Genomic DNA, 26,654 nt, shown 5'->3' on the forward strand with positions numbered 1-26,654 from the left:
TATATATATATATATATATATATATATATAAATGACATTACGTTCTAGTTTCACTAAGAAAGAAAACAATAGTTTTTAAAAATTAAATCCCTCACAGAAATATCTGCAAGTTTCAAAAGAAAAAAATCTTTAGCTTTTTCATATGGTGTTTCTCAGTGGAGGCACTAACATCATTTTGAATGGAACAATTTTTCAGATCCATAAAGCTCTGCCCCATGCGCTGCAGGCCTCAACACAATGCTGCTAACAGCAACTATCCCATGCTCCACTTGAGGACTAGTACTTTAATTTCAAATACAGTAAACAATTCAATAAAGAAGTAAAAATTTAACTTACCAAATCTCCACTATCAGGAACTGCAAAATTAAGAAAAGAAATTCAAATGAATAAAACATTAAACAAGGCTTATTATAAAACAACTATTAATACTCAAACTAAAACATTATTTACCTTCAGGAGGGGCAAAAAAATTAAAGAAAGAGTCATTGGAAACTGTTTTAGTCACAGTACGAACTGTCCCACGTCCCTTGTGTTTCTGCTTCTTCTTAATGGTTTTCAAAGTGACATTCTTTCCTTTTTTCCAATCTATCTGGCATCTTGCAAAACACAGGGGGAAAATATTCTATCACAATTGGCACATTTTCAACTGCTACATTTTAGAAGTAAACATTATACTCAGATTTCAAATTTTAGAGAATGAAATTGGTCCAAATGTTTTCTGTAGCAATATAAAGACAAAAATTTTATTTCTAAACAAATTTTTAAAATAAATATATTTACAATTAGCACACACAATATAATAAACAAATAAAGATGCACCCTTTGTAGAAATGTGTTATAGTCACGGGCCCAAGGAGACTTGTAGGAAAATGGAGAAACAGTTCTCAGAAAACATTTTATTGAAATGTTTGGCAATAAATTATGTATAAATGTATCAAGCACACACTGGAAATACCAAGTATCCCAAATCACAAATACAACAAAAAAACAGGTATAACATTCTGTTAAAGTAGTAAAACTAAACTCACCCTGTACAACCCATAATTTCTGGTCCATCAAAAGAAAAAGGATCAGAATCATCTGGTTCTGACCTCATCCTGTATGTCTTTGTCAGCACTTCATTTGTGAAATATTCATTGGGTTCAAAGTGAAATTCTAAGACAAAACTCTTTTTAAAAATAAAAAAAAAGCATAAAAAATAGTTAAATTCCTACCTCATAAATTTTCAATACCTTAGTAAATAAAGCTTAATCTGTGGTTTTTATAAGCATATATAAAATTCTAAAAGTTTTTACTACTCTGAAATATGATAATATAACTTTAAGAGAGTGTCAGATAAATCCCAAATAATGTTAAAAAACAAAACAAGGCACAAATTAAACTGAAAAAAAGCTTAGTTGCAATTTATAACGATTATTTAGTAACATGTTTACATAATAGGCTAGGCACATCTAAATAAACTGACCAAGTCCCCTGTTTCCTCTCCACCTCTCCCCAATGGGAGCTTTTAAATATTAGACTAGAACCTAAACTTGACACAGATACAGCCCAACTTTAAAACCTACAGAATCTACAACCTACATCTATAGTAGCTTTGCCCACAATTGACCTAAGACTGATGGTTTTGGGGAGAGGGTATTAGCTGTTCCTTCCTCAATTTGGGAAGCCCTCTAACATTGCTTGTTTTATGTAATTCCCAGGCACATGCCTTTTAATACAGAATAAGTATTTACTTTTTCAGGTTCTCTTGCCATTATTTTTTATCCACTTTAATCCAGGATCAAGGATTTCAAGGATTGTCTGATTTTCAAAAGCAGTTTATGTTCAAAAGTAAGAAAAGAAATATATACTGCATCACAACAACATCCAAATTTTATTTACTACAATTAAAAGAATACAAAGTATCAGTTTTAATTCTTTCTGACCTCCATCTCTAAACCTTGAATGTCATCTCTTTATAAAAACTTCCATTTATCTACCTATAAGCATCTGTTACAAAACTGTAAATATTTCAGGGTTCTTTTACCATAGGCTGGCCAGCATCTGAGAACTTCACTTTAATATCTTTCAAGTGCTTCAGAATAGGTTCATCGTGTTCCTTCAAATTAAAAGTAATAAAAACGATTATCAAACATGCCATTTTAGAGTTAGTGTTCTGTTACTACACAAACATATTAAGATAATATATTTTATAGTAAGGTTTTATATAACAATTATGAACCTTCAGATTCAAACTCTTGAGTTTATGGCTCATACTGAAGCATAGTTTTATACTGTGATTCTACTGCCACTGGTAGAGAAAAAGTGACTAAATAGAAAACTATATCATTATACTCATTCAGGTTGAAAGGGCTGAACATTATAAAACCAAGCCTAAATAAGGCATGTTTCTTTAAAAATGTTTCCTGATTATATCTGCTGCCTCTTCAGTTGCCTTTTCCTTTCCCACTTTGCTAAAGTAGAAATGCAATAAGCAGTCATCGTGTTGAGATCATTTATTTTCTCTATGTAACTTCAAACAATCCAAGACAGGGCAACTACTACTACAATGCAGATAGTGGCTCAAGAAATGCCTGAGAGGCAAAGTTTCCCAAAGAAGGTGACATCTGTGTTGGTTTCCCAGAAAACTTAACAATTGTGAACAGTTAAACATCTTTTTTTTTTTCCTTTTTGTCTTTTTTCGTGTCCGGCAACGGATCGCAACCCTCAGTGTCGCGCCCATACTGGACCGGACCGGACCTGCAACGGGATCGCAACCCTCGGTGCTGTGCCTGTACCTCGCTCAGCCAGTGAGCGGGAACCGGTCTGTATGTGGGATCCGAACCCTCGGCGGGAGCGCCACCACGCTCCTAAGCGGCGCACTGTAGCAGTGCGCCACCGGGCCGGCCCCAGTTAAACATCTTTATAGTATTCTTTTAAAATGCAAATTCCCCCTGGAATAGTTTTTGTCTCAGTCTGAGAAATTTAGGGCAATACAATGAAAACTATAAGATTCTCACCCCAAGGCTACCTCCATACTAAGCATGTAAAGACAGAGGGCACAGGATACAAGAAAGCACCAGTCAATAATGAGCAATTATCCATGGGACCATTGCATTATCTAATTTCTGAAAATTATAATTTGATACATTAATCAAACCATTAATTTTCCCTCTACAGATAATAGCTGTTTCAAAAGAAAGCAATCATTCTATAAAGGTCAACACTGAAGAGAAGAGTCATCATAGCCATTTAAGTTCCAAAAGTTTACCTTTTGAGGTAAACTGGTCTTTTTATAAATAAAATTACCTGAACCATATCACTGAGCAAGTCAACATTCTTAAAAACAGTCAACCAAAATTCAGGAATTCCTTTGGGGTCTTCTTTTTCTTCATCCTTTTTCTCATCTTCAATCTTGGCCTTTTCTTTCAGCTCCTCCTTAATAAGTGACAACATACATTACCGAACAGCTAGATCAGACCTCCCAGTAAACGTTATACACCTCCTTAATTTACACAGTGCCAGAAGTACAGACACCAACAAACCCACAATGACCAATTATAACTTCCAGCCTAATTGTGTAAACACTGCTGTTACTTACCCCAAACCTTAATTTCATCATAATTATTCCTACCACACCTCCCAAAAAGAACCACTAGAACCAACAGCTACAGGAAAAGCCAATTTAGGAAAAAAATGAAAAACTTCATAAAAAATAAAACTTTTAAGCATAGTATGCCAAAGAAAAACTGCCCAATTCCTCACTCTGTGGTGTTTCTATTCAAAATACTATATTCTCTGTATTAACCAACATTAAAACAGCAATGCTACAGAGAAGCATTGTAATACAGAAGCATCATGTAATACAGCAATAGATTTCTGTCACAGCTCTGCCATTATTCTCTGTGCGCAAGTCACTTAAAAGCCTCCGTTTCTTCACTTGAAACATGGGAACAATCCTTTGCCTGTCATCATAAAGTTCAAAAGAAAAGTTTATATGAATCTATAAACTTTAAATACTATATATGTAAGGAAAAAATAAATTTGGGAACAGACAGTGCCAGGTTGAAAGAGGCTCATCTATACTACCCATCTTACAAAAAAGACATTTCCTAGGTAAAATACCACTGATTACATAATATTGTGCCCCATCACCAAATGCTAACACTTCTGACAACTCAAGGTTTTATCATCTAAATATACACTAAAATAAAGTTAGTACTAACCGAAATTTCATCTTCCTCATCTGGTTTCCATTCACATTCTTCTTCCGTAGGTTCATAAATTGCATTAATGATCTCAAATCGCTAAAATGATTTTAAGGAAAAAAAAGGCTTGCATAAAAACATTGGCATCCAAGCTAAAAACGAGTGGTTTCTCATTAAGGAATCTTACAGATTTAATACATTCTACAAACTTAACTGCTAGTTTGATGGCTTTCCCAATGGTTTGATCATTTCAGTGAGAGGTCTAAAGACTGTATTCCACCTGTTAGTCTGCCTGTATTTCCAGAGCTTGTCTTCTAGAATTTTTGATAAACTAAAAAAAGTAGTAGAAAGCATTACCTTATCAAATAGAGGCTGATAGAGAACAGCATACTTCCTTTCAAGATCATGAACTTCCTCATAGAATTTGGCTTCTATCTGTGCACATTTAACTTGAAGGTTTTTGAGAGCATTCACTCGTCTTTTAACTACCCTAGGTAAGCTGAAAGGTTAGAAACCAGTTACATAGGATCATATTAAAAACAAAAGTCACACTTCTTTTCATCATATTGAAACTAAAGCATAAATGTGAATGTTTCCTATTTGAGGTAAAAGGTATTCAAAGTAATTAAAATTCAAGATAGATATACTAACCTCTTGAGTATAAAACATTTCAAAAGTGGAAAATTAACGAGGTAAATTGGTAAGAAAATGTAAATCATATTGTCAATCTTATACCATTAATTGTAATATAAAGTTCAGTGTTAGACTTGTCACTGCTGGCATTTCAACTGTAAAATGAAATCTGGCTTATGAAGTTATTAAAAAGTCATGGACTAATCATCTCAACTCTGAAAATAACAATGATTACTTGAATTTTTTTTTTTAACATATATTATCTCACCTGTACCAGTTATTAGGGGAAAGGAGGGGAGGACATGCATATTGAGAAAAAGGATGATATCCTACACCATTATTTTCAATTTCAGTCTCTCTATATTTAATCTGCAGCTTGAAATTACACTGAGTAAAAATGTAATCTAAAGAGGGGACATGGATTTTTAAAATAGAAGTTTTATTGAGATATAACTCATACCATACAATTCACTATAGGGCACTGATTTTTTAAAAGGTTATATACACCTAGGTTATGAATCCCTTTAAGAATGATCTTACCACCCCAAAAATGTTCCCCCTCAAAATTTACCCAATTTCAGAGAATCTGTGCAACAGTTCCAGAAAACAGCTTAAAACTTCCTGCAACAGACAGATTTTTGTATATCAAACAATTCTTTCACTTAACCACTACTTTTGTTAAGGTTATTAGAAATAAAAACAAACACCTAAAAAAAAAAAAATCAACTTTCTATTTCTGTAATTAAAAGTAAAAAAGTGTTCTGTCAAGTTGGTAAACTAGTATAGTCTACTGGCTTCCCCTAATCCCCTAAAAAATTACCCTAGAAACTTCAGAACCAAGAAGGAAACAACTATTTCAGGCACGCACACACACACCATGAACAACTTCTGAGTAAGAATGAAGGCTGTCTTTACTGTACATGGTGAAATGCAACCTGGGGAGGGGAAGGGATGGCTTACTGGGTAGCAAGAAGTGAGGACAGGTTGGAAGAAAGCATTTTTGCAAGAAATCTTTTTAAGTTCTGCTCCTGCCTTGCAACAATGCCCACCTGCCCCCATCGCTCTTCACAAGAGCCCAGTGCCAGGGTTTCTAGGATAACATGAAAAGTTGATGAAAGCTAGAGTGGCTCATAGCCCTCTAAGCACTCATTCCTCTACCCTGTGCAATCTAGTTATAATGGATTAGACAACCAAAGGAGACTGCCTCCTCCCAAAGCATTTAAGGGAACTGGTACTCTACTTAAGCTCATCCTGTCCCCTCCTTAAATTCCACGGGACCATTGCAGACCAATCTGGCATTTGTTCCTCCCCCAATACTCATTATCAGAGTAACTGATATTGCTCAGTGTGCAACACTTTAGTGTAATTTCTATGAAAAAATGAAACAGTTATCATGTGAGGTGGCATTATTAGACGAAGAATTTATATTTAGAGATGAGGAAAGATATTAACAATATGAAACAAGAACAAGAAATCTAAAATAAAGTGGAAACGTTAAGTGTGGAAAATACAGTAACTGAAATAACCAACAAATAATATAAACAGGATAGATTCAACTGAAGAAAAAGTTCATGAAATTGAAAAGTTCTCCCAGAAGGCAGCATGAAAGACAGAAAACAGAAAAGTTCTGAGATATGGATGACCAAAGTAGCCAACAGTTGAGTAACAAGAGAAGGGAGTGAATAGCTTAAGAAACAAGAAAGACAAATTTCTCTGCATTAAAGCTATATAAAAACCCTTACTCTACCCCTCAGGCATATTAATGAGATTTATAAATATCAAAGACAAAAGAAAGTTCTAAAGGTGCTCAGCAAAAAAAGAGCAAATAACCTACAAACCAAAAGGAATCAGACTAACTAACACCAAGCTTCAAAAGAAACACTATACAAGAAGAAAATGAATTTTTAGATATTTAAAAACTCTGAATTTACAATTTTTTAGCCAAACTATTTCTGTATCAGGTATACCAGGCTTCAGGAGGTATGCCACAGATACTGATTACAAGTAATTTTTGAAAAACATAAAAAAAAGAGCCATGAAATTCTACTGAAGATACAAGTGGTCAAATATCTTGGTAAATTTCATGGTTGCTTTGAAAGAAAAAATAGAGGACCAGAGAAAGTACATTTATAAACAATACAGATACTGGTCAATTTAAGAAATCAATAGGAGTTAAAAAAAAAAAAAACCAAAAAAAACCCCCCAGGTATTTGGTTATGAGCCACTACCATAATAACCAAACAGAAAGCAATAACTTCGAAAACAGCAGAAAACAACTTGATCTATCCAATAGAAAGCAGAAAGTTGGGACTGGCTGGTAGCTCAAGTTGGCTAGAGTCTGGTGTTATAATACCAGGGGTCAAGGGTTTGGATCTCCATACTGGCCAGCTGCCAAAAGTAAATAAATTAATTAAATTAAATAACTAAGAAGGCAGAAAGGGAAGAAAAAAAGTACAAAAAATTTTAAAATAGGGAAAGACAGCAGCAGTATAATACCAGGGGTCAAGGGTTTGGATCTCCATACTGGCCAGCTGCCAAAAGTAAATAAATTAATTAAATTAAATAACTAAAAAGGCAGAAAGGGAAGAAAAAAAGTACAAAAAATTTTAAAATAGGGAAAGACAGCAGCAGTAAGTCCAAAAACACTATAACTTTAAGAAATATAAAGAAATTGAACTTACTAATGAAGCAAACATTCATACTAAAGGAAGATACAAGGACAGAAAAAGATATACCAGGTTTAAAATAAAACACACTCACACAAAAGAAAGCCAGGGCAGATATCTCACTATCAGACAGATAGAATTTATAGCAAAAAAAAAAACCGCTCAAAAAAACAAAATACAAATGAAGAAATTATCTTTTGGTAAAACAGAACGGAATAATATTTATACATCACAGACATCATATACCTAATAATATGGCTTCAAAATACATCAATCCACAACTGATAGAATTGAGCCAATTAATTTCAGCATACAGATCTTCACACCCACTTTAAACAAGAGTATTAAGGCCATAAAGAAAAAAAAATTAAAAAAATAAAACTCAGGGGGCTGGCCAGTTAGGTCAGTTGGTTAGAGGGCAGCCTTACACCACCAAGGTCCTGGGTTCAGATCCCCATACCAGCCAGCCACCAAAAAATAAAGCAAATAAATAAATTAAATTAAAAAATAGAAATCAATGAACTAAGCATTCAATTGAAGAAACTGGAAAGAGGAATTAGGGAAAATCTAAATAGGAAGGAAATGATAACATTAAAGCCAGAAATCAATGAGAACAGTAATAAAAAATATAAAAAAGGAAAATCAAAAGCAAAATTAATGTTCTAAGAAACACTGTCAAGACAACAGGCAAAACTAAGATACAAAATATAAAAGTAAAAATAATCAGATTTTTATATCATGAATTATACCAATCAATTGAAAACCTTGATAAAATCCATACACGTTTAGAATATAAAATTCCAAAATTCACAAGAGAACTTGAGTAGACCAGTTAGTATGTTAAAAAAAAAAAGAAAAGAATGGTAGCCCAAAGTCACCAGGACCTCTAGTGCATAAACTCCAAAGGCCCAAATTACTTTCAGAAGAGTTCTACCAACAATTCAAGAAACAGTTCATCCCTATTTTACCCAAGTTGTTATAGAAAACTCAAAGGAAAAAAAAAGGATAAAAGCAGCACATTCCTTTCAATTGGCAGTTGAAATCTTGACTCCAAAGCCTTTCAATATTACCCCCCTTGAAAGTGTATTTATGCACATACATATATACATACACACATGCATAGATATGCACATAACAAGCTCATTTCACTAATGATAAGGACTCTAAATAAAATATTAACTATTTAATGCACCGGTGTAACAATACCACATCATGATTAAGTTTATCCCGGGAATGCAAGGCTACTTTGATATCTAAAATATGTATTTCCTAAACATGTACTTAACATTTACTTAATTCAAAGATTCAAAAAAAGAAAAAAGTTCAGATAAAAAAACAGTAAACAGGCACTGAACTGAATTCAATGCAGAGATTTTATACTCATTCCCAATACGATTGGAAATAAGACAAAGAGGCCCATTTTTAATGCTAATGTTTAACATAGTACTCAAAGTCCCAGCCAATGTTATAAAGAAAGAAAAATAAATATGTGGTGTGGTGTCATGTGAGAGATTAGGGCTAAAACTGCCATTATTTGCAGATAAGATTATTTTGTGGGGGGGGGCGCGGGGGGCGGGGGGCGATGGGGCTGCAGGATGGACCAAACAAATTACAATATATTTAGCGAGGTTACTAAATACAAGACCAAGTAGGAAGGAAAAAAAATAGCATTCTGTACATCAGGAACCAGAAAACACAATAAAAAAAGATATAATTCACAACAGCAACAAAACTGAAATATACATAAATGAACTTAACTGATAGACTATGAAGAAAACTTTGAAAACTATAAGATACAGAATATGATCTGAATAAAATACAAGTATTTGGATGGAGACACTATTAAAAGATGTAATTATCTGTCAATCTATAAATTGAGTATAATCCCTATCAAAATGTCAGGGTTTTTTGTTTTTTGAGAACCCTGATAAACTGTCAAAGGTATATGGGATAAAGATCTGCTTATGGTTAGCTCAACCCTAAGACTGTGTTTTTTCAGGAGGTGGGGGAATGTGGAAGAAAGGAACTTGCCCTGCCAGATATTAAGATATACTAAAAAATCATTCTAATTAAGTGCAATAATGGCACAGAAAAAAAGACCAATGAAACAGAAGAGTGCTTCTCGAAGACAGATGCAGGTATTTATAAGAACTTTATATGCAACAAAGGTGATACACAAATAAATGAGGGGAGAATGGATTGTTTACTAAACAGTGTTATAAAAACTAGCTCACTAAAAAATGGAGAAAAATAAAAGGGACTGGATGCTTACCTACACCAAATACAAACATGGACTCTAGAGAGATTAAAGAACTAACTAAATGTGAAAGTAAAACAAGTCAATAGAAAATGTAGAAGGAACTAAGGACTTCAAAAGCTCAAGCCATTGGGTAAAAAATTTTACTAACATAAAACTTAAGGATTTCTGTTTAATAGAGGACTCCACAAATAAAAGTCAGTAGAAATGACACAATATACTATTCACAATGTCTAAAATTGATATCTAGAATATATAAGCACTTGTGCAAAACATGAAAAAGACTGCAACCCTAATAGGAAAACACACAACCTAAAAGGCTCACAGGCATTATGAAGTTCAAAATTCATCAGGAATCGAGAAAATACAATAAAACAGGCTGGCCGGCTAGCTCAGTTGGTTAGAGCACAGCCTTGTAACACCAAGATCACAGGTTCAGATCCCGATACCGGTCAGCCACCAAAAAAAAAAAAGAAAAGAAAATACAGTAAAACAAAATGAGCCCACACCTCTTACATTGGTTTTTGAAAAAAAAACAAAAGGGGCCGGCCCCGTGGTGCACTCAGGAGAGTGCGGCGCTGGGAGCGCAGCGACACTCCCGCCACGGGTTCGGATCCTATATAGGACTGGCCAGTGGGCTCACTGGCTGAGCGCGGTGCAGGTGACACCACGCCAAGGGTTGTGATCCCCTTACCGATCACAAAGACAAAAAAAAAAAAAAAGTACTACACAGCTGGATGATGCCGACTGTTGGCAGAGACATGAAGATAAAGCAACCTTCATGCACTGGGTACGTATTTCTGGAAAACATGCTAAAAGTACTTAAGGCTTGCACACCCTATACAACTAGCAATGCCACTGCTGAGTACACATCCCAAAGAAATCCTTACACAATTCCTTTAGAGAACATGTACAAATGTGTCTATCACAGAAGAATTTGCGTTGATACAGACAGGAGTCCGTCAAAGAAAAAGCAGATCATAAAACATAGTGAACATACAGTAACTCCAAGAACTAGGCAACATTTAAAGGCTACTAACTAGAGATACATATATATAGTAACCTAAATGATCTGAGTTTTTAAAAATGTATAAGCTGAATCAGATATTCAGGCTATTATTAATGAATTATGTCACCAATGAAATAAATAAGAAATCTGAATTTCTTCTAATTTTGTGCATTTCTAACAAACCTCTAAACAAATCGGAAATGGTTAAAATCAGTATACTTTCTGTGGACTTTAAAATAAACCTTAAAAGACCTCTAAATAGGTGGTACTAGGCAAAATTTTAAACTCCCAACAGTTCTATACTAGACACTAACAGACATGAGGTTTCCACCATTAGGTACGTAAATCCTAGATGGTCTTAAAAAATAGATATACCTGCAATATTGATTATAGGAAGATAAATAAGGACTATGGAAAAGAAGAACTTGTACCTTTCAATGTATCCTGTTGGTGTTTCTACCAGACCATCAAGTCTTTCTTGAAGGGCTGCAAGAATCTGAGGATTTTGCATCATCTGAACAGTCAGCTGACGCGCTTTAAAAAAAAAAAGGGCATCAAAAAAAAAAAAGGATTTTATGAAAATGTATTATACTTTTTAAAAAGGACAATCCAATCATGAAGTTTTCCTTGACTGGCCCATAAACTGCTGGTATAATGAATAGAGACGGGCAGGGCAAGCCAAAGAAAATACACTCTAGGAAAACCCAATGTTGAGGAAAAGTTCAGTTTCCTAATGATCTCTAATGCATGGCACTTCTCAAGGCCATTACTACAACTACTATAAACAATATCCTTGTTCTTCCTAGTTTCTTTTGTTTCACCCACGTTGCATTTTGAGAAGCTCAAAGCTTTATCCAGATGCCTATCTATAACTCTTGACACTCCTCTGAAGGCAAATAATGCATATTAGAACACTACAAATACAGTGACAGTTTTAAGCCTGGGAGAATGATGGAGTGAGTGACCTGAATGTTTATGTATGATGCTTGTGTAGTATACTTGTGCACATATGAATAAAGTTAATAACTGAGGCAGTCAAAGGTTGTAATTGAAGCCAAATAAAATTGAGCTATTAATGGCTTTTAGAAATTATACTAAATCCAAATATAAGCTATAAATCTATACAAAATGAATTATGTTGCTATCTTCTATTCTTCAATACAGGTATTACACAAAATTGCCATTGAGTTTCCCAACTATGTTTTTGAAAGTCAATTTACTTCTGATATTAATTCAATTACTGGATAATGTACAGATATGATAACCACCATGCACTTAGAAATATCAATAAAGTCCTGTATCTGTTAAGAAAATGTTGCAAGATGAAAGCTGAAGCTACAAGTTCAGAAGTCTTCACAGTTAACTTTCATCTGGCTTAAAAACAAGTTGAGTCATCTGCTACCTTAACATCCTTGGTCCAGATCTACAAGGCATAACCTAAAACAGTATAATTTCCCACCACCTCCACCACTTAAAAAAAATCTGCTAAAGTAAATTTTAAATATTAATATTAAAGTAAATTTAATAAATGTCTACTTGTTGTTTGGCTGGAGGAGTGGCTTAAAAAAGAAGACACACATGCTATGTTTTCTATACATTAAACACTGAAAATATTGTTTAGAGAAAAATCACCTTTAACATTTCTAAATTCAGACAAAACTCACAGGCAGCTGTTTGACACAGCTATGTCAGGTTATTCCAGCAGTAGAGGGCGTAAACAGTGACTTCTTGTGAGTCACAAAATTTATACCTTCCTTCCCTTACTGCCACTCTATCCCCTCCCCAGCAAAGCTGATGAACTGGAAGTATGGATGAGTGAATAAACTGAACGATGGATGAGGGTCCAAAAAAAAGAGTGGTACTTATTACTACCTCTAGAAGACATGTGCCAGCAACCAGTGGCTCCTTAAGTAATTTAAAATAATACCTTTGATTTTTGTTTCTTCACCAGTTTCTTCTTCTTCTACTTCTTCAACATCATCCAAATCTTGATCAAGTTCAGACTGTTCTTTGCTACAATATCATAGTATGCACACCAAGGTTCAAATGTATCAATTACAAAAAAATACAGAAAAACTTAAAATTCATTTTCTAAATGAATATGCCTCTTTCAAAATATGAAATAGAAAATTCAAAAGGTAATTCAGTTTCTAACTTCATATGTAAGCAAGTACAAATTGGTGGACTTAAACCTTCATTTAAAAGCATCTGGTCAAATATAAAGGTAGTATTTCAAGCTTTAAAAATTTGGTGTGGCAGGTTTTTGAAGAATGTGACATCAGGAATTATGTGCTTTCTACCTAATATCCATTGATTCTACTCTTCCTTCCTAGTGACAATATTCTGATTCTATATGAGATGGCAACACTCTAGGCTAAAAGTCTACATTTCCTAGCCTACCTTTTAGCTAGATGTGGCTATATGACTATGTTTTGGCAGAGAGATAAAAAAGCAGTAGTGTAGAACTTTGAGGAAGGATCCTTATAGGATAGTAGATGGCTGGGAAGCCTTTGGATATTAATCCCTCCTTACCTTCCACCCAGAACACAGATGGGATAGCTAGAGCTCCACTGGCCACATTGGACCATGAGGCATCATAGAGAATGGAAGCCACCACCAGCTAAGGATGAAGGAATTAGGAAAAATAGAAGGATCCTGGATCTTGATGGCTGTGGAGCAACCATACCAGCCTATACTATCTTTGGACTTTCCTCCTTTTTCTTCATTTCATAGTGAAGAACAGTTTAAAAGACCACTGAGCCTACTTCTTGCCTAGAGCAAAGCCAGGAGAATGGTACCATTGAAAAAGAAAATAAAAAGTAATTGTCCTTCCCATTTCATCCTGAAGAATCACCAAAAATCTAGTGTTGATAACATGAGATTACACCTAGCATTAAAAGGGGACATAAGTATACCTAAGTCAAAATACAGGGTCACCATACAATTCTTTGTGTGATTTTACATTTTAACATCTCAATTAGAGATTTAGTTGCTTTTGTGACTGAACAGCATTTGAAAAATTAATTTTCACAGAGACAAATACCAGCTAATTTTCATACAGGGACAAGTACAGAAAAGGTCAACTGTATTCTGCTAGCAAAATTTAAGCTCCTGTCAACTAAGGAAAAAAAATTCAGCCTTAAGAAATGATACAGATTATTACTGGAATATTTTTGACTTGACATAAACTTAAGTGTATGAACACTTAAGAGTTAAGGGCCACTGGCTAAAAATAACATGGAACAACTTCCTCCAGTGTCTTCAACCATTTATTGAACATCTACATCTTAAGGCTTTAAAACTAAAACATGAGTCCACAAATTATGTCACATGGCCAAATCCAGCTCACCCCTATTTTTATACAGAAAATTTGTTAGAACACAGACAACACTAATTTATTCATGTATGTCTACGGCTGTTCTCACACTTCATCAACAAAGTTGAGAAGTTACAACAGAGAGCTAAATGCCTAAAGTATTTACTATCAAGCCTGTATTTACAGAGAAAGTTTGCTGACTCCTGCTTTAAAGAACAAGAATCCCTCCCTGGGCTAACAGGGATCCAAAATTAAATAATTGGGGATGGGGGGGATCAAGCTATGACAACCTATTTATACTTTTTAAAGTTTATAAGAAAATGAGGCTTTCAAGGATAAGATGGCAGATGCACAAATTCATCTAATCTTAATCTTTCCAAAATCCCCATTAAAATTATGACAAAGGAGTTAACAGACAAACTTTAAAGGAAAAGTAGATAATACCAGCAAAATTTTGGAAACTGGAAAACAAACAAGTCATAATCAACTTCGATGAAACAAATGCTGTGCAGAAAAAGCTGAGAATCAACCCAAACACATTCTTTAAGAGGACAAAAACTGACAGCACCAAATACACTTCTAGAACTAGGGCTGCGGGGTGAAGGTGGCTAGAATAGGGATGACTAAGTAAAAACTGATAAGCAGTTAAGTCCTTAGATCCTCTCCCTCACCTTAGCAGAAATATGGCAGTTTCTTCTCTGGAAAGGGTAAAACTCAAGAACTCAGAATAAGGGGACCAGAGACACAGTCAAGAGTATGTAAGGCATAGGACTGGCTATGTACACACTAAAATGCTGAATGTAGGGACCCCTAACTAGCCACCTTCTCTCATCTCAACTTGGCTACCACAACACTGGAAACCAGATAGATCTTTGTCCTGACACTGTTTACCAGGGAATCTAACCAGCCCAGAAAAAGTATCATTGACATTGGGGGTTCTCATAACAAATGCTCACTCTGATGACCCTACACTAAAACCCCAAACTGACAAGCCTCCCGCTCCACTGAAATTTTCCAATCAACTTTTTTCAAAAACATCCCTCAAGTGCCCCCACCCCTCAACCTGGCCAATCTTAATGAACAGACAACCAAGTATTACCTCATATTTGAGGAAAGCCTCTAACATTTAGATCAAAACAAATGAGGAAAGTAAATATAAGAGCAAGGAAAGTAAATGTAAGAGCAAATAAATTATACAGGGGGAAGAAATATCCAGAGAAAAGACATTACAATCAATGAAACAAGATCAGGATGCTATAAAAACTAAAAACAGCAAAGGAGTTCTTGGAAACTAAAATAATAGAAATTTTAAAACTCAATACAAGAGTCAAAAGGTAAAGTATTTCAGCTCTACCCAGAAAGAAAAGCAAAGAGACAAAGATGAAAAATAGAACAAAAGGTAATTAGAAAACCAATCCAACATACAACATCTAACAGGAAATTTCTCCAGAAAGAGAAAATAAAAACAAGGCAATCAACAAAATTAACCAAAAATAGTCGCTGGAACTGAAAGTCACTAAATTGCTGGGATGAAAGGGCCCACCACTGAACGCCTAACACAAGATATAAATAGAAAAAACAGTGTGAAAATCTCAGAACTCTGAAGTCAGAGCACCTTCCAGAAATATATATATTTTAAAAATTATCACATACAAATGATCGAGAACTATGATAGCTTTGAACTTCAACACAGCAACACAATGGAAGCAAGGTGACAACAGAGCAATGCCTTCAAAATTTTGAAGGAAAATTATTCCCATATTAGAATTCTACACCCAAACTATCAAGCTTAAGGGCAGAATAGTCATTTTCAGTCATGCCACATCTCAAAATAATTTACTTCCCTTGTATTCTTCCAAGAAGGTATTAAAGAACCAGAAAAGAAAACAATGTGGGATATGGCAAACAGCAAACCCAAGAGAGAAGAAACAAAAGGAAACACCAGGAAGACAAAACAGATCCACAATGACAGCCATGTAACCAAGGTTATTTAAGCAATCCAGATTAGAGCAGTCTGACTAAGGAGACAATCACTTTGAGAGCCATTATCACTAAACTGCCTGCTGCAACTCTTCTGTTTTTTTATGCTGACAACAGCATGCATGAGAAGACTGGCCCAAATTCTTAAACGTACTTACATGTGTGACTTTGTGACAAAGTTTCCTGCCCTCCCACCTCTATGCCCTGATGCCTACAACAGCTATGGATAATCATCCCTCTCATCACAAGTATTGTTTTAATCTACTCTGAATTGTCAGGCTACTGTAAAATTATAAGCAACAAATATTGTGCAGCTCATTCCATTCTCCCTGACCATATTTCCTGCAAGACATCCATCCACACTAGAACCCTGCCACACACCAACCTGATTAAACTTATGTTTCCCAAGATGCATGACTGTGCCCAATGACTTCTTCAGAATAGGCCCTTGTAAAACCTCAGGAAAGTTGAAGCAGACTATGACCCAGATAGTCTTTTTCTTTTTATTGTTCTATCTTGGAGACTTCAACTAACCGTAATAATACTGCTTTAAACAATTAAGTTTGTAACTGCTATTCAGATTTTCAAAATTAAACATTGAATAAGAATTTATAGGTGATAAAAGTCTAAATAAAAGCAAAGAAATGAATTAGACAAAAGCCAGAACACTGCTTACACCTCTGGAAAGGTGGAAAATGCAATTGAGAAGGGGCACATCGAGCTCCTAATAGCAATGTTCTATTTTTAACTTGTACAAATGTCATTATTTAAACTCTACACATACACTTTATACACATTTTGTACATGCTACATTAAAACCTAAGTAGTAGAATCTTTCAGAAATACATATGCAGTACAAATGAATTCTGTAAGAATTTATAATCCATTATCATGCTCAGCACTTCCCTAAGAATAAATGCTGAAAATTGGTTTACTGTATTTATGACAGTGATTATATCTGTCATAGTTTATCTTGGATACACTGTACCCAACTTTTATAATTACTAAGCATTACTTTTTACCATACATTTCATAATACATAATCCATACTGCTGTTAATGACATCATAGTATAAACAAAGTGATACCAAATCTCTGAAAAAGAACCAACTATCTGCCACTTACTTGTCAATGTCTGCCATGTTGTAAGAACTCCAAGTATCTATGGAGAGAAACAGAGTTTTAAAAAAAAAACTATATGATTTAAAACAAATAAAAACATTTAAAGTTGAAACCTTTACACATCAATACCATGTTAAAAACTATCTCAAGAAGAAATGTATATTCTCTTTGAAAAAGTATCAGTACTAGGAAGACAAAATCATGGAAAATACAAAGACTTTCTTACTAGCCACCAAAAACAATTTTTCAGAGGGTACTGCTTAAAACAACCAAGTTACCACTAGGCTTTCAGAATCCTAGAAGGGCTGTTATAATAGCACCACTGGTGAATAAATTCAAAATTTGCTAGAACAATAGACAAGGAACATCTAGAATCACAGAAAAGGAACACTACGAAAGGATCTTAAATCATTCAACTTATTTTACCAATCACAACTGGTCAATTTCTGCTTAAATTTTCAGGCTACGCATTAAAGAATAAATCCACTTCATTTTTTAGCCATATTAATTTAAACCAAATTCATGTTTTAAAAAACAAAATCTGCTACCTACTGCATTTATTACGCCCCCTGTAGATCTTTTTTTAAATAAAAGGTTTAATAATCCCCACATCAAAAGTCAGCCCTTTAAACTATTTCTTGACAGTTATGAAGCTCTGGGTCCCAACCTATTATCAGGTAAGCCTTCCCTATCTCTTCAAATGCACCTCATGCCACATCACTGATTATCACCACCTTTCAACATTCCCAGGTTATGCTGGCACACTGTTAACACTTGGTTACCAGACCTGTATAAATCTACTGTTAGGCTAATCAGAACATATCCTAAATTTCTTTCCTACTAAAAGGATTAGTAGTAACTTAAAGAACACTGCTTTGAGAAAAACAAAATTTAAGGTAAATGTGTTTTCAGGCAGAAAAATGGCTAGTTGCCATAGGTAATCCATAGGTAATTACTAAACACACACACACACACAAAAAAAAACTAAACCAAGTTTAGGCAGAATACCACATCAAAATCGGTTATCTTTTAAAAATTAAAACCTTAGTGTTTAACGTACAGAATCCTACAAAATGTGATTACCTTCATATCAACATGCTTAACATGCTTATTACTTAACACAGTTAAGAACAGAAAAGATAATTTCAGATCCCCATACAGTCCATCCACCAAAAATAAAATAGAAAAGATATTGGTTTTAGGAGTCAAGTGTTAATACTTGGGGAAAATATTACTGATCTAATACCTATCCTTTAGACTAATTATAAAGAAAATATTTCTACCTAATGTATCCTAGTCTATTTTTAAACATTTTTTATTTGCTTTAAATAATTCCTAATACTACTGGTAAATCTCAGTAGTGATGCTGGGTAATTTGCCAGCATTTGCAAAATGTTTAACAATTATGAATATTATTAAGAAACAAGAAAAATACTGAATCATGGTCAAAGAAATCCAATGGGATTCCAGTCTATCAAATCATCAAGGACTTTCTTTTAATGCAAGGAAAACTGTAAATACACATTCCTAAATCTGACTAGTGTTCCTACAAACTACTATCTTTCTGGAGAGCAATGTGGCCATAGGAAGATCAAAAGCTTTAAATATGTCCCTCTCCACCTTCTCTCATTAGTTATTCACTTATGAGAATCTACCATAAATAGTATAAGGAATCTAAAGCCTTTGCTTTTCATGTTCACCTGGAAGGTTCTTCCAAAATTCTGGTGAACAAGTTATCCAATTGTCAAACATATAAAGAAAAAAAAAAAGTCCAAATTCAAATTTTTATAACATTTTAACATGTTCACAGAAGAATAACTACACTGCTACCGTTAGTGTCTACTTTCAAACTCTTAAAATAAAATTCTTTTTCTTTACTAAAGAGCATCCAAGACAGAGCAGATACCTACTCCAACCTGCCCATTTAGCCATTCTGGCTAAATGAGATTTCTTGGTTGTACACACTTCTAAAAGTAGGCCTAACTTTATAGTCAGATCATTTGGGATTGACACCAGCTTTGTAGCAATCTAACTCTGGCAAACAACTTCTGGCCTTATTTCATCGTCTACAAAAAGTTTTAAAAAAAAAAAAAAGCCCTCACTGGATTGCATTAACCATCCAAGCAGCAAATCCATGTAAAAGACATTAAAAAAAAAAGCCCTCACTGGATTGCATTAACCATCCAAGCAGCAAATCCATGTAAAAGACAACCACTGTTTGATAACTAGTAAGTAATCAATAAACATAAGCTTTGTTTTCATTTGTCCATTTTGAATTATCATTAGCATGGCGTCAATGGTTCTGCAAAATAATTAGCAGGGATGATAATTAAAAACGGATTCTTTTAGTTTTGACAAATATATCATTGTAATGTAAGGAATTAACATTAGAAGAAACTGCATAAGGAGCATAAAGGACCTCCCTGAACTACCTCTACAACTTCTCTGCACATCTAAAATTAAAAATGAATATTAAAAAAAAGATTCCTTGGATCCCATGCCCAGATTCTGAACCAATAGGTCTGAGGGAGGTGGTTCTGAATACAACCCCAAAATCTACATTCTAACAAGAACCCCAGCTTCTGAGGCAGGTGGTTCTCAAATAATCAGATCACACTGAGAAACTCATGTTTAGGTTTACACCTGCACTAATTTCTTACTGCAGTTGACAACATTAAAAAAAAAATCAATAAGAATTTTGTCAGATATAAAATTACATTCCAATATTTGTTAAAAACTTCCATTCCTAGGGCCGTGGCCTGTGGCTCACTCGGGAGAGTGTGGTGCTGATAACACCAAAGCCATGGGTTCGGATCCCGTATAGGGACGGCTGGTTAGCTCACTAGCTGAGCGTGGTGCTGACAACACCAAGCCAAGGGTTGAGATCCCCTTACCGGTCATCTTTATTAAAAAAAAATAATAATAAAATAAATAAATAAATAAATAAATAAATAAATAAATAAATAAATAAATAAATAAATAAAACTGAAGACAAAACAGGATGCAGAGGATAAGGAAGACACTTTACCCTCAGGGCAAATGCCAATTATCATCAAATGTGAACTTTAGTTTTAACCACCTTGTGATGAAATCAAAATCTGAGGCCTGTCCAAGGTGAAGAATATTTACAGCAACCTTCCCATATTAAGCAGGAACTTCAAAATAAAAAAATATATATACATAGGAGAAAAAAAAAGCAGGAACCTCAGAGTGCTATATCCTCAGGCAAGTTCTCCTAGGCAAAAGAGCCCAAATTCACCTCTTCTGTGTTGCCCCGCAAACCCCAAGCTATGACTTAAAGTGGTCTCTCTCTGGTGGTGGTCACAGGCACCTGGATATCCAAATATAAGCAGAAGGCACCTTTATCCTTGTCCTCAAATAATTCATACAAGTAAAATTTCACGAGTAACAGGAAAGAATAAAACAAAAAGCAATCCTACAAAGACCTAAATATTACTGTCAAACAGACTACCAACAAACCTATCTATAGGCATAGGCCAAAAGATAACCAGGCTTACTAAGTTTGAAAATACAGTACAGTCATCCCTCAGTATCTGAAGGGGACTGGTTCCTGGACTCCCACAGATGACAAAATCCTCAAATGCTCAAGTCCCTTATATAAAATGGTGTAGTATTTACATATAACTTACACACATCCTCCCATATTACCTTAAATCATCTCTAGATTACTTATAATACTTAACACAATGTAAATGTTATATAAATAGTTGTTATACTTTGTTTTTTAAATTGTTGTATTTTCTTCCTGTTCCTCTCTCCCACCCCACCCCCCAATATTTTCAACTATGGCTGGTTGAATTTGCAGATGCGGACCTTGCAGATATGGAGGGCTGACTGTATGTGTAGCAGTATCTGCAAGGAACAGTCATCTGTTAAAAGCAAATTATGGCAAATTTGGAAACTAAACAGAACTTCTAGAAATAAAAACAACTGAAATCAAACTAAATGGGCTTACTAAACAGTAGGATAGACACAGCTAAAGAGAAAATTAAGTGAGCTGGAAGGAAGCTCAGAAGAAATCTTCCAAAATACAGCACACTAAAGGATGGAAAATACTGAAATGAAAAGATGTTTTAGGATACAATAAAGACTAACAAAGACCATCCAAGTTCCAGGAGTAGAAGAAAGAATAAGAATATCTGAAGAAATGAATAGCTAAAAGTTTTCCAGAAGTGATGAAAGACACCAATCCAGATTCAGGTAGACCTACAAACCTCAATCAGGGTAACTAAAAAAGAAACTCACACTTTGATATATCAGTAAAAAGACAAGATACCAAAGACAAAGAAGTCACCTTAAAAGCACAAACAAAACACAGATTAAGGCCGGCCCGTGGCTCACTAGAGTGCGGTGCTGATAACACCAAGGCCGTGGGTTCGGATCCTACATAGGGATGGCCGGTTCACTCACTGACTGAGCGTGGTGCTGACAACACCAAGCCAAGGGTTGAGATCCCCTTACCGGTCATCCTTATAAAAAAAAACAAACAGGCCGGCCCGGTGGCGCACTGGATAGTGCACTGCTTGGGAAGCGCGGCGGCGCTCCCGCCCGAGGGTTCGGATCCCACATACGGACCGGTTCCCGCTCACTGGCTGAGCGAGGCGCGGGAGCAACACCGAGGGTTGCGATCCCGTTGCCGGTCCAGTACGGGCGCGACACTGAGGGTTGCGGTCCGTTGCCGGACATGAAAAAAGACAAAAAGGAAAAAAAAATAAAATAAAAAATTTAAAAAATAAAAACCAGTATAAAATTACCTCATCAGAAGTCATTATCACTCAGTTATATAATCGTGGATAAGTTATTCAGCCACTCTGTACCTCAGTTTCCTTGTTAAAATGCTGATACTACCTACCTCTAAGAGCATGAGTTAATAATACAGAAAGAATTTAAAACAATGTCTAGATAATCAGTGTTCACCGTTACATTATTTACCCGTTCATATATACCCTCTTTAAGAAAACAAGGACAAGTGTAAAGCTATAGCTCTATCTATCCCCTACTCTGCCCATCAAGGAACTTCATATTCAGATGAAACTAGTCTGAAATGGTACTTAATATCACCATTAACTATAAGTTTCCTTCGTGTAAAGAATATTATATTACTCTATGCCCCCACCTTTTCTTTTTTCTTCATAGCACTCATCACAACACTTTATTTTTTATTTATTTATTTATTGTCTTTTTTTTTTTTTTTTACTGACAGGTAACGGGATCACAACCCTTGGTGTCGCGCCCGTACCGGGGACCAGCAACGGGATCGCAACCCTCGGTGTTGCGCCCACACTGCGCTCAGCCAGTGAGCAGGAACCGGTCTCCACATGGGAGCGCTGCCGAAGCGGCGCACTCTCCAGTGCGCCACCGGGCCAGCCCACAACACTTTATATCTAAGCAACCAATTTGCCTGTTTTGCTCATGGTATAAGATGCATGTCCAATTAGGTGCTAAAATACTTAAAGAATGAACCGAGAACACAAGTAATTACAGGTTTCATTAAACTTAAGGATCTGAACAGACTGATCATTAGTATTTCTATATTGATGAGGATTCATTCTCTAATCCTTTCACTATATTTCAACATATAACCAAAATATGAAAAAAAGCAAATTATCTTATTTTGATATCTTCCGACCTTGAAGTCAAACTGATTCTGCCTCTTTTAGCCCCTCTATAAAGGACCCTTTGTTTGAATATATTTTTGAGTTTAGAATTAAATCACCCAGAGCCAATGACAAGCTAAGTAATAAAATGAGTGATAGCATCTTAGATTAAATAAGCTCTAGTACAGGTGTTTTTAAAATCTCATTAAAGGAAAAGAACAGTCGTGCCATATTCAGTATTAGCTTAATAATTCTGTCTATTAATGAGCTTAATACAAAAAATACATTGCAACAGATAAAGTTACAAAGATTTTCAAATTGGTATGGTAACAAATTTTTCATTTCTATTTACTAAACTAGGAAAAACAATGTTGTCTTGAAAAAAGCATATATGAAGCCAAGGTTTTATAATGACAAGATGTCCAAGTCCACCTACCACTGTTCAGTTCTACCTATTCTTCAAAGAACCACACTTAGAACTAAAATATACAGTATAGATTTGGGCCATTTATTTGAACTCGGACAACTTCAAACAAGCCTGAGACACAAGACTATATGAGGATCACAGTAAACCTCATTTACCTTACGTCAGTTTTAAATAAGTTATCCTATATAACGGTTTTTTCCCTTATCCAATTCAAAGGCAATGTGTATTACTTCCTAATGAAATAAGGAGCATTAATTTAAACTGACAAAATAGGACCCAGATACTAGTTTCAAAAGACGTTTAGGCAGGCCGGTTACTCAGTTGGCTAGAACACGGTGTTGATAACACCCAGGTCAAGGGTTCAGATCCTCACAGAGGCCAGCTGCCAGGAAAAACTTTTGATACCACCTATTTTCAAAAATGGCAAATTTCGTTTTACAGCTCTCCGGAAACCAGGCAAACTGTAAGTTGTGCGATTTTAAAGTGTAGCCAATTCAGAACTCATCAAACCGGTGACAGTCCAAAATAGGGGCTCCTTGAGGACAGCCTGTACCTGGTTCATTCCTTTTTGTATAGTGAAAGCCTAACCCTACATACCTCGGTGCCGGCCTCCCTGCACTCCTTTTTGAGCAAGTGGGGCACACTGACAAGGCAGCAGGCTACAAACTTGGCTCCGTAAGTTTATTTTAACGCCTAATTCCACCCAACCCCATCCATCTTAAAATGAAAATAGCTAAACGAGTATCTTATCCTGGGAACTTCAACAAAGGGGCTAATTGGAGGAAAGCCTAGAAGAATTAAAGCCAGTATAGGCCAAACTCTTTATCTCATAACCCTTTAGAGGTTTCGATCAATTAAGATAAATCTTCCCCAAACAAAAAACCCTGGCCAAGACACCCATTTAAGTTCTAACTGCACACAAAACAATCTTTTGTTAATAACAGCTAACATAAGCGCTTTACACGCACTAATTCCTTAGAATCTTAGCAATGGAGGCCCTGCCCCATCATCCACCAGCTCACATTCACACTCTCCTCCAGTAATCTCCAATAAAAGATTAAGACTAAAGAGAAGCAGGAATGAGTTTAAAATCCAGGGTCCGGGCTTATTAACTCACTATTCCCTTTCACAACCCACCACCTCTACAACTTTCCGCAAAGTAAGGACAGCCCTGAGGCAGGGGGCTCCAAGTCATGCCCAGGTGGCGGCCACGAAGCCCATTACCACGTGTCGAGGGAAGCCGCCGGGGGTTTCCCCTCCCAGCACGGCCGCCGCCTCCAGTGGGCGGAGAGCCCGGGAGCCTCTCCGCTCCCCGCCCCCTCCCCGCCTCGGGGCCTCGTCCTTCCACGGTCCCTCCCTCCCGTCGGAATTCGCAGCCTCCGCCGTCCTTTCCATCCCCCAGCGAGCTCCCTCCGGGTATTATTTTCGAGGGAGAAGCGGAGGCGACGAGGAGGTGGCTGGCTTCGCAGGGGGGCCCGGCCCGCACTCCCGGCGCCTGCCGTCCCTCGCGGCGTGGCCGCCGACTCCTCAGGGCACCCGGGCGTCGCCGCGGCCTCGCTCCCGTCCGCGCGGAGAAAACGGTGCGGCTCACGGAACCTTAGGCCCCCAAGACCACGCCGACGCCCGCGTCGCCTCCAGCCGGCCCCGCAAAAAGCGCCGGCGGCCCCACGGCCTCTCTCATGCTCCGGGGTCGGAACTCCGCGGTCAGCTCCGGCCTCACAAGACGACCCAGAAGACCCCGGCTCTCGGTTCCCTGTCCCTCTCTCCCTCCCCTCGGCTCAGGCCGCCCGGCCAACTCTACGTTCCCCCTTCCAAGCCCCCATCCATTACCGGCGGCTTGTACCGGGAGCGGGCGGCCGGAGCTGCGCAGGCAGTGACTCAGGGCGGCAGCGGCGGCGGGAGGAGCAGGAGGCGGCGCCGCGAGCAGATGGCGCTAAAAAAGACCCGAGAGCCCGCCGCTCGCGCTCATATACAATTAGCGTCAGCACGTAGGGCCCGCTCCGCCGCCCTCCCCCTGGCCTCGCCGTCTCCTAGCAACGCGAGAAGGAGGCGGGCCCAGCCCAAGTTGCCTAGGAACAGAACCGTCCATCTTCCCGGAGACCTGCATACCCTGGCCGCAGGCTCTGTGCTCCCTGCCGCCCCAGCGCCGCGCTCGGGCTCCTCTGCTTCCCTTCTGTGTACAGCCTCCTCATACCACGCACCCCGCCATCTCTTTTCTCCCTGCTACGCCGGCCAGGAAATCTCAACCCCATCCGTTGTGGGGAAGGGCACTGACCCGCGCTCCTCGTCCCCGGCCCTCTTCTCCCGTCTTAGCCGACCGGGTCGGGCTCGCCTCATCCTTGACGTTGAGCTCATCCTTGTTTGAGCCTAATTCCTGCAAGTCCCCTGCTCCCGGTAACCATTTTCTCTCCCCGCCTAAGGACAACAGTTCTTTCCTCGTGACCACCTCGGCGACATCTTCGCCGGGTTTGCTTCTCCCAAGTCAGGGGTCCCCGCGCCTTCCGGGGGTGCTCCTCATCCCTATCCCTCCATCCTTTCACCTGACGTCCCGTCCCTCATTTCTGCTCTAGTTCTTCTGAGGAATGAAAATGGCATATTTGTGTATTCTCTGGATCCTTTATAATGAGGACATGGTACATCCGTCGTTTCAGTTTTTCCAAAAAGTAAATCCTGAGGCTTGTGAAACCTCAGAGCTATGTTTTAGTTGATGCTGGATTGACTAATATTAACTCTTAAAACAGTCGTTCTCAAAGTGTGGTCCGAGGGTCCACAGACCCTTCCAAGGAGAAGGTCAAAACTAATTCCATAATAAAACTAAAACGTTATTTGCCCTTTGCGTTCTCATTCTCTCACAAGTATACAGTGGAGTTTTCTGGAGGCTACATGACATGTGATAAGGTAATAATAAAAATAGAAGCAGATAGGAGAACCAATTATCTGTTGTGAAACTAGTCATTAAAGAGATGTACAGAAATGTAGAACAATACCACCCTATTCGCTCGATTTTGTTGGTGGAGGGAAGTAGTTATTTTTCACATGAAAGGTTATTTTATGTTAACATTTGGTTGCTTCATTATTGTTTTTAAAAGAAATAACTAAGCTTAAAGTTTCTCAATTTTAATTTCTAATATAACTATCAGTATCTATAAAACACATAACAGTTCTTTGGGGTCCTCAGTTTTTAAGAGCATAAAGGTTTCCTGAGACCAAAAAGTTTGAGAACCTCTTCTCCAAATGTTGCATTCCTTGAATTTTAAATTGCCTCAAGTTCTCTATCATAATCATCATCTTTAGAAACTTTTTCTTCCATTTCAGAGGATACAATTTTTCTTTGACACTCCCCCAACCTCGTTGAAATGAATTGACTTTCCCACCTTGCACTACAGATCCTCAGTTTACTCGTGCTTTTTTTTTTTTTTTTTAAGTGGCTGACCGGTAAG

At 37.0% G+C, this 26,654-nt stretch overlaps 1 protein-coding gene across 4 annotated transcripts in view; it reads right to left on the reverse strand.

Moving 5' to 3' along the window:
- The window catches only part of NAP1L1 (nucleosome assembly protein 1-like 1), a 33,175-nt gene extending 8,022 nt beyond the window's left edge, over positions 1–25,153 (reverse strand). For all 4 annotated transcript variants that reach the window (XM_008577441.1, XM_008577440.1, XM_008577439.1 and 1 more), the window contains exons 1-11: positions 25,045–25,153; positions 17,173–17,209; positions 12,680–12,765; positions 11,184–11,286; positions 4,545–4,686; positions 4,206–4,286; positions 3,289–3,417; positions 2,027–2,098; positions 1,029–1,168; positions 451–596; positions 337–356 (exon numbers count right to left, since the gene is read on the reverse strand). In XM_008577441.1, the coding sequence (XP_008575663.1) occupies positions 337–356; positions 451–596; positions 1,029–1,168; positions 2,027–2,098; positions 3,289–3,417; positions 4,206–4,286; positions 4,545–4,686; positions 11,184–11,286; positions 12,680–12,765; positions 17,173–17,189 (936 nt within the window). In that variant the 5' untranslated portion in view covers positions 17,190–17,209; positions 25,045–25,153. The remainder of the gene's footprint in view (positions 1–336; positions 357–450; positions 597–1,028; positions 1,169–2,026; positions 2,099–3,288; positions 3,418–4,205; positions 4,287–4,544; positions 4,687–11,183; positions 11,287–12,679; positions 12,766–17,172; positions 17,210–25,044) is intronic.
- Between the last annotated feature and the right edge of the window lie 1,501 nt (positions 25,154–26,654).

This window comes from Galeopterus variegatus, unplaced genomic scaffold, assembly GCF_000696425.1.
Source record: "Galeopterus variegatus unplaced genomic scaffold, G_variegatus-3.0.2 Scaffold1511, whole genome shotgun sequence".
NCBI classification, from domain to species: Eukaryota; Metazoa; Chordata; class Mammalia; order Dermoptera; family Cynocephalidae; genus Galeopterus; species Galeopterus variegatus.